The sequence below is a fragment of the Choristoneura fumiferana genome, chromosome 15 (assembly GCF_025370935.1).
Source record: "Choristoneura fumiferana chromosome 15, NRCan_CFum_1, whole genome shotgun sequence".
NCBI lineage: Eukaryota > Metazoa > Arthropoda > Insecta > Lepidoptera > Tortricidae > Choristoneura > Choristoneura fumiferana.
The window spans coordinates 11,034,835-11,044,210 of NC_133486.1; the positions used below are offsets into that span (position 1 = coordinate 11,034,835).

General features: G+C 37.5%; 1 protein-coding gene across 5 annotated transcripts in view; it reads right to left on the minus strand.

Moving 5' to 3' along the window:
* The window catches only part of LOC141435789 (synaptotagmin-10-like), a 115,405-nt gene extending 107,738 nt beyond the window's left edge, over nucleotides 1-7,667 (minus strand). For 4 of the 5 annotated variants that reach the window (XM_074098613.1, XM_074098612.1, XM_074098611.1 and 1 more), the window contains exon 1: nucleotides 7,553-7,667. In XM_074098613.1, coding sequence (XP_073954714.1) covers nucleotides 7,553-7,661 — 109 coding nt within the window. In that variant the 5' untranslated portion in view covers nucleotides 7,662-7,667. Of the gene's footprint in view, nucleotides 1-6,976; nucleotides 7,036-7,552 lie in introns of those variants that run through there. The other variant, XM_074098614.1, reaches the window with a different exon arrangement.
* Between the last annotated feature and the right edge of the window lie 1,709 nt (nucleotides 7,668-9,376).

The following is a 9,376-nucleotide window of genomic DNA, read 5'->3' on the forward strand; positions in this document are numbered from 1 at the left end:
TGCCAGTTCCAGTCCACGTGACGTCATACCGTGCGATACTTTTTTGTACGGTGTGATGTCACGGGTTCCCACTCCCGATCTCTCTACTCATCATAATAAAGAAAAAAAAACCGGCCAAGAGCGTGTCGGACACGCCCATGATAGGGTTCCGTAGCTATTACGAAAAATCAAGTAATATTTTTCTAAGCATTCCGTATTGTGTCTGTCTTCTAAGTTTAGGTCTGACAGTTTGTTTATTATAATTTAATTTAATTATATACTTTAAAACACAACACAAGATACAACAATATGATAGGAAACAAAATAAATAAAAACTACATAAATGTACCCAACTATAAAAAGAAAACACCATCTAAGAGGCCCTCCTGCGGCATATAGACCCCGACACACTGGTGGCATTTAAATTACCTCTCTGTACAGTCAGAGAAATTTGCTGGGAGAGGTAAGCGCCAGCTCTGGGGTCTCCTGGTATATTTTATACCTTAGGCAGCTACTCTTAAACTACTAATAATTGTTACGCAATCTTATCCGTTATAATTTTCCTTGTAAAATTGATGTATTTACTACCATCCTGATGTTTTTCTAGAGTCTTCGACCAGTGTGTGTTGCCAGTGATGACTTATGGCGCTGAGACGTGGTCCTTGACTGTTGGCCTCTTAGAGAGGCTCAAAGTCACGCAACGAGCTATGGAGAGTGCTATGCTTGGAGTTTCTTTGCGCGATAGAATCCTGAATACGGAAATTCGTCGAAGAACTAAAGTCACTGACATAGCTGGAAAAATATGCAAATTGAAGTGGCAATGGGCAGGCCACATCGCTCGAAGAACAGATAACCGTTGGGAGAGAAAAGTCCTAGAGTGGCGACCACGAACCGGAAGACGAAGCGTTGGCAGGCCTCCCACCAGGTGGACTGACGACATCGTGAGAGTAGCGGTAAACCGGTGGATGCAGGTGGCGAGTTGTCGTTTCATTGTGGCGTTCTAAGGGGGAATCCTTTGTCCAGCAGTGGACGTCTTCGGGCTGATGATGATGATGATGATGATGTTTTTCAAATTTTACCACCCAACAGTTTAGATCACAGGCTCACAGGCTCGCGACGTCGAAGTTCCCAAGACGATCCCATAGAGCTTATGGGAACGGAAGCAATACCATGCCCTCGGTACCGCTCTGCTTTCAGAGCATGACATGAGTGCGTGTGAGCTAACTTTGGGGGCGGCAGACGTGAACTTGCCTTCGAAATCCAAAAGCTTAATGGTTACTTGACCTGAAATGTATATTTCAGAACTAAATTATTGTTATTATTATTTTAAAATTTATGACGGTGGCAGCATTCTACACTTCCACTGAACGTAGATATAGTTTAGATATAGTTAGTGTTTAGTATTGTAACCCCATACATCCCTGTATTTTTTTATTATTATTTTTTGTATTTTTTTCCTGTAATTGTATAATATAGTTTTTAAGTATTTTATTTGTAATTATATTATTATGAAAAAATGACTTTCTGCCAAGTTTCTTGCGGCGCATTCTTCTTGGCAATGATGGTCTTTCCGAAAGCGCTGGTAGTTTAAAAAAATTACGTGTAAAAGTGCCCATTGCGGCCTATTTACTGAATAAATCATTTGAATTTTGAATTTGAATTTGACGTTAAAAACAATAAGGGCGTATCCCGGTAAAAGGTCGTGAAGTATGAGAGTTACTGCTAAAAAATTCATGGAATAACTAAAAGGGTTTTACCCAGTAGTAAGAACAAAATACGTTTTCAAACGTTTAATGATAAAGTGTAATGAAATTATTTTTAAGAGTTAGAACCAAAACACGTACCTTGAGATACTTACCTTACTAACTTCCCTAGACCTCTAAATTTTAAGCTATAAAATATTGCATGTTTTCTTCGTTTTTGAACGCCATAATTTCAGTTCGCGGCGTAGGAGAATTTCAAATTGGCCGATATTTTTTAACATCAAAATGTGCCACTAATTATAGGCCACCAGTAAGGTAAACGTCCGAGTGCTTGTCACGCTGATGCCCAATAGACGACACCCTGCTGTCATCTCTATTGCTAATGACATAAGATTAAAGATGCCAACTATTGGGACAGTGACGAACACTCGTAAGTTCACCTTATCTTAGAGAAATTTAGTTAAACTGAAACAATCTTTGCTCAGCCGCGACCTTATGATAGCTACGTTTATGCAAGAAATGCACGTTTATGCAGTTCCTCCACCTCCACACAGCAAGAACACACACAAATTACACAAACAAATCTATCACCACCACCATACTACACTATTGCGTTTCGAACTCAGGTAGAGCTCATCTTCAGAGCAACAGAACCGTTCACCATGCTATTAGACTCCAACTCCTAAATATAGTCGATTTAACGTTGAATATTCCCTTGAAATTAACGTACCTAAATTAAAAAATAACACATTGTATTTAAATACGAAATTTGGAGAAAAACAATTATGGAATTACATAATATTCAGTGTCGTTTTAAAAGCTGTAAAGTTCTAAGTATTCCTTAGATTACAGAACACTAACTTTATTATAATTGCTTAATTGGAAAATTCCAAGAAAGCACTCATCACCGAGTCAAGACGCAATTAGAAGCAATAACATTAGGTATCCGTTTATCTCAGGGTTTACCTCTATAATATTTTTTTCACCGTTACGTTTTCTTTTTTACCTTTTTTTTTTTGTGGCAATAAATTATTACTTTCTTTCTATATCTATTTAATGTATCTTGGACAACAGGACAGAATAACAAACAAGAAAAAGTTGATTGACCCAAATGCGAATGAAATTCGGTATACAGATAGTTTGCATCCCGGAGAGAACATAGGATAGTTTTTATCCCGGAAAATTGCATAATTTGCACGAGATAGCGATAAACGAACTTTACACGGACGGAGTCGCGAGTAGTAGCTAGTTAAAACTAATTTAATACGAGCCCTAAATTTCCTACATTATGAGACACAACTCAGCACTCCGTCAGCAGTTCACTGTCTGTTAAGTTCCACTTTTCATCAGTAGGCGATGGAGCAAAATTAATTACTAGACCGCCAGTCTTCCCATGAGAGCTACTACGAAATTCGAAAATCGAAGTTCTTATCGTACCGTCCCTCTCACCCTCGTATTAAATAATGTAAGCGTCAGTGGGACAGCGATATACGAAGTTCGAATTTTGCACTTCGTATTATAGGGCCAGTCTCGTGGGTGGCACAATTAGGACAATCGATTTCATTACATTTCGCTGTTTGCGGCGAAGTTTTGTTTGTAAATTATAAGGGAAATTATATCTGAATGAACATGAAATGAGCGTGTGGAAGTTGGTATTGTGAGGGAACTTTGTTTTATTTACTCGACTTCCCCGGCGGGTTCGCTCGCGAGCAACATGTTTGGTATTTGCATTGTATTAAATTTCCATAACTCATATCTGATTTATTGAATCAGGCGTTACTTTGCGGAGGTTCATATCAATGAACTAAAAGAATTTCTTTGCTCACCCGCGACCTTATGATAGCTAAGTTTATGCAACATATGCGTGTTCATGCAGTTCCTCCACCCCCACACTGTAAGAACACACAAATCACACAAACCCTTCTATCACCACCTATATATATTCTATCATACACTGACTCGTTTAGAACTCAACCAGAGCTTATCTTCAAAGCAACACAACCGTACACCATACTACCAGATTAGACTAATAAACCACAACAAACGTTTTAATTTGTCACTGTTACTCCATAGGGGAGAGCAGGTAGGCTTCGTACAGAGGGAGCATTCGTACAGTAGTCATATCTCCACTACCAAAACACATTGATGTGATTATATTTGTGTGCGTGACTCCCACTCACACGCATAGGCTAACCGCGGAGCGGAGCGGCACTGCGGCGGCCAGCTTCTTCAGGGCAGATCGAAACGTGTTTTCGCTCCACATAAGTAATTTTTGGATTCAGTTTTGAATGCGTTTATCTCTAATAACTTTTTCTCAAATCGCTTACGTTATTATCCATGGGTTATATGTTAATACTCTAGTTTTTCGTGTTAACGTTATTTTTGACATAATCTTAACGGGTATTTTTATTTTGATTTAATTTGTTGCTTTTTTGTGTTGGGGTGCCTTCGTTCATTGATGAGTGGGGTAGATTCGTACTGTACGAATGTACCCCGCGTTAATATTAATGTTTTTTTTTATTGTTTCCGAGTCATTGCCTCGAATATACGTAAATAAAAAACCGGCAAAGTGCGAGTCGGACTCGCGCACAAAGTGTTCCGTACCATTATCTACTCAACATTAGACGTTAGCAAAAAAACGGCAAAAAATCAAGTTTGCTGTATGGGAGCCCCCTTAAATATTTATTTTATTTTAATTTATTTTTTTATTCTTAAAGGGATTATACAACTAAAAATTCTGTGAATATTTCAAGCGTCTACCTGTTGCCGCTATTAATATCAAGCAAAAACACAGTAAAACAATCACGTTTGTTGTATGGAAGCCCCCCTTAAATATTTATTTTATTCTGTTTTTAGTAGTTATTGTTATAGCGGCTACAGTAATACATAATCTGTGAAAATTTTAAGTGTAACTATTACGACTCAAGAGAGACAGAGCCCTGTGACAGACGGACGGACAGACAGACAGACAGACAGACAGCGGAGTCTCAGTAATAGAGTTACGTTGATACCTGTTGGGTACGGAACCCTAAAAAGGGAACTCGAACAGGGCAGGTAGACGAAGAAACAATGAAATCTGGTATGCAGGAGGTGTTAGACAAAACCTTGTCTATTAGAAAAGCTGGTCAAAAATACGGTATCAAATCCACAACACTTGAAACTCGCTTAGAAAAGTTCCACAAGAAAACAGTTGCTGAAAACGATGGTAGGTACAATCCCAAAGCGTGTGTTTAGCTCAAAAATTTGCGTCGAATCAAGTATTACGACTGATGAACAGGATGCTTTGAACAACTACATCACGGGGTGTTCTAAAGTATTATTTAGACTAAGCAATTAATAAAACAAAACTGACATTTTGATTAAGGCTGAATTATAATATGATTCTGTGTTATTTTCGACCTCATTAAATATTTGTAGTTTGTATAAATTGCTATTTTGTTACTCTGTACGGAGGCTCCCCACTATGTACGAATGTGCCTTCCACCGTGTACGAAGCTACCCCGAGCGTGAGGTGCTTTCGTACGTTTCTCATTTTTTGGGAAAACAGTCACAACTTTGAAATGTTGCTATTTGGCAACTCTAACGAATACTACTATGGTAACTAGATATATAGGCGATGTGGTAGTATTTCAATTATTTTGAAATTAGTTACTGGTTAATTTTTACAAGGCCTAGAGTAAAAAGTGTACGAATCCTACCTGCTCTCCCCTAAGTACCCACCTATATTTTTTCTCAAACAAAACTACTCACAACATATTAATAAATTTTATTCGTCATAATTATAAAACTACCTTGATTTTTTATTGATTTACTGTAAAGGCGTGTCTTATTAACCCTTAACTGTTGTTGCTGAAATTAGACCCAAGCCGGAGCAAGGGAGATGATACTAAATTTACCTGTTCATTAATAATGGGGGGCGAGGGGGGGGGTGAGCAATCCTCAATACTAAGAAAAACTTTGTCACTAAGTTTATGCGTAAACTCCAATTCAATAGAATCTGACAATCCTGTAGACACTTCCAGCCCACTAATATAAACACCGGGCTGCCTAAGGCTTTGTGATGTGACTATTATTCTTTTTTGTTTCCTTTTAGATGATAATTGCAACAACAGGGACATATATAATAAAGTGTGCCCACGATAGGGTGTCTTAAATATGTAGAAAATTGACAGATTCTATTGAATTGTACTTTAGGTATATCCCAATTCCGCGGGAATACTGGGATAAATGTAGCCAATATGTGATTGTATTTCATTGTCCATGTGCTGACAGAGTTCTACTTAAGTAGATACCAAATTTCATCTAAATCCATTGAGCCGTTTTAACGCGAAATAGTAACAAACATACACACGCACGCACACCAGAGTCTCAAATTATCTCCATTCCAAAATTCAACCGAATCAGTTCAGTGGTTGATATGTGAAGAGGTAACTTTACTCTTGCATTTGTAATATTTGTAAGGATTAATCAATTGATGGAGCAAGTTTATTTGGTATCTACTCGTACATTACGAGTAAAGTCAACAGTATTAAAGTTCACAGATTCACGTAAAAACTGAACATTTTATAGGCATGAGTCTAAGTTCCAGCCCACAATACTCCTCTTGAAACGTCATAAGTAGAACACTGATAGCCAAGGCTCAGTAAGATAAATGCAAAAAAAAACATCAAAAAAGCTTTTTACATCTCGTTGTTTCAGTACAGTGTGATAGATAAAAAACAATATTTATACTCCAAGGACAAAGAAACGCACAAATGTAAATATAAAACGACGAAGAATAAGATATTGTGATTATATTTCTAATACGTAGAAACACTATAATACTAGTCTGCGAGGTTTGTACTTACATTCACTCGAGGGAATTCTGTATTTTTTGAGAAATTCACGCGAACATGTGAAAAGGAGAGCGATTTTTTACGTTTAAATAACTAACATTTTATTTGCTATTTTTTGATGAAAACCAAATTTTACGAAAATATTAAACTTTGAGTTAAAAAATAATTATTAATTTACCCACAGAACACGTCGAGAGTATTTTTCATAAATTCAATATTTCCTTTAAAAAGACACTGCTAAACTTACTACAATAATCGAAAATTCAAACTCACAAGTTAAAACAGAAATGCACTATTTCTTTAAATATTTGCCTGGTTATGAATGTATAAAAAATATTCATAAAAAAAGTTAGTCAATTTATTCAGTAATTCTGCAAAGTATCTCTTACTTATTAATAACCAAGAAACCAACTATTAACCAAGAAATTTTAAATCAATTAGTAATTAATAATTACTCACCAGAAATAATCAAGTAAATTATAACTTTACATTGAGCAGACACGTTTAATCAATACAACGCGTTTCAAACAATGACACGCAATTGTTTTTAATCTGAAACCGACAGTTCTTATAACAGTTGCATTATCGCATGAAGCTTCCTGACTGTAGCAGTGATTATAAAAATAAAAGTTAAAACATACTACGTATATGTTCTTTGTTTTTTTAACAGCTGATTTATATATTTTACTTCGTTCCCCGCCGTTAAATAAAGTTTTTACCAAGCTTATCTTTCTACTTCAATGTTAAAAACATTAAATCCAATTCAAGGACAAAGACTTTTCTTAAAATACTCGTAGTTTAAACTGCTTTTAAAATTACCTAATGGATGGGTAATAAATAAATCCTGTATAACCAATTTTATCCATATCTATGTATTCGTTTAAAAAACGAACTTTCATTTTCAAAACTACGCATCACACACTTTTTAAATTTCAAATTCAATCATCGAAATTCTAACCGGCCTGTTAAAAATAGAAAAAAAATAACCATTATTTTTAAGCCAGCATTAAAAAAAACACTAAAAATATAACTAACCTTCGCTAGCGCGGGTTTCTCTCGAGTCGTCCACGATCAACAGGTGGGGTCGACGCGCCCGTTCGAGCTCCGCCGGGCCAGCGGTGCTACCGAATCGCGAAACGCCCATAGCGGCCGGCGGTCTGGGCGCGAATGAAACCTTCGAACGCGCCCCCACTGAAGAACAGACAACCCCTACACAAACCAACCTCCAAAAACGTAAGCTCCTTGTCCCTTTCCTTCGCTACCAGATCGCAAGTGACAGCAAGTCTTTTCGAGCCTTTTTGGCTGGATGGGAATATAAGGACAGGTGTATACGAGTACGTTGTGTTGAATTTTCTGGTGCTTCTCAGTTCTGGCCGATATTGTACGTCAGATGATATCGTGCGATGTGCTTTGACATTGACATTGTATCGACCGATAACGTTGAAATGGAATGGTGCATTTTAAATTTTAAATTACTTGGTGAAGTGCGATTTTCATTTGTTTCGATTTCCTTTTGGTTTCTAGGTTCTTCCGTTTTAATTTTTTTTTATTCGACTGGATGGAAAATGAGCAAGTGGGTCTCCTGATGGTAGAAATCACCACCGCCCATAAACATCTGCAACACCAGGGGTATTGCAGACGCGTTGCCAACCTAGAGGCCTAAGATGGGATACCTCACGTGCCAGTAATTACACCGGCTGTCTTACTCTCTACGCCGAAACACAACAGTGCAAGCACTGCTGCTTCACGGCAAGATGCAAGACGGTATTAGCAAACCCGGGCGGAACTTGCACAAGGTCCTACCACCTGCAAAAAAAGCATGTAGTATAGTATCTATATAAATGAAAATGAATTAAAGAAATGTCTGAAACACTGTATACTAAATCTACATACAAAAACTGAGTAAGACAGAAAATGATTGCAGGGTGGATTTAGCCTCATTACAAGCTTTAATTCAGTTTCACCTGTTGTCTGTTGTCAATTCTCAGAAGTCCAATTTGACCAATACTAGTAGTCAGATTGACGTGAAATTTAGCTCATCCTTCACACTGTAAGAACAAAACAGACAAAATACACATTTGCTTCGTAGTATCGAAAGGTCGCGGGTGAGTGCCTAAAGAATTACTCTGCTCACCCGCAAACCTCCGCAAAGTAACGCCTGATTTAATAAATTATTATATATAAAAAACAACAAAAACTTAAGCTAACCGAGGTTATTAAACGTGAGCCAAATTTACTTTCGTTCCGTTCCGTTTAATTCGGTAAAATGTCACCACATCATAAATTTATCACAGGTTGGACATCGTGTAGGACGTTAAAGTACTTTTCGTTTAAATAGAAATTAGGCTTTTATTTTAATTATACCGGGTGGGCCCTCTAACAGGAGCAATAAATTAAAACACAGGTTCTTCTACTCAAATGGAACTACTTCCATTCTGCAACTTTCAAAAATTAAGTATTTTATCATTATGTTTATTCCAAACAAATTAAATGGTATCTTCAATGTACGACATCCAATAGCCTAAATGACATCGCCTGCCACTTAACAAAATGCCGGATTTCGGAATACATTGCTTGTCCAATTAAACTTTAAACTATAATAAAAAAAAACATAACACAAGCTATTTTCAAAAGTTGTAGAACTAAATTACCGATAACCGTTGGGGGAGAAAAGTCCTCGAGTGGCGACCACGTACCGGAAGACGAAGCGTTGGCAGGCCTCCCACCAGGTGGACTGACGACATCGTGAGAGTAGCGGGAAACCGGTGGATGCAAGTGGCGAGTTGTCGTTCATTGTGGCGTTCTAAGGGGGAGGCCTTTGTCCAGCAGTGGACGTCTTCGGGCTGATGATGATGATGA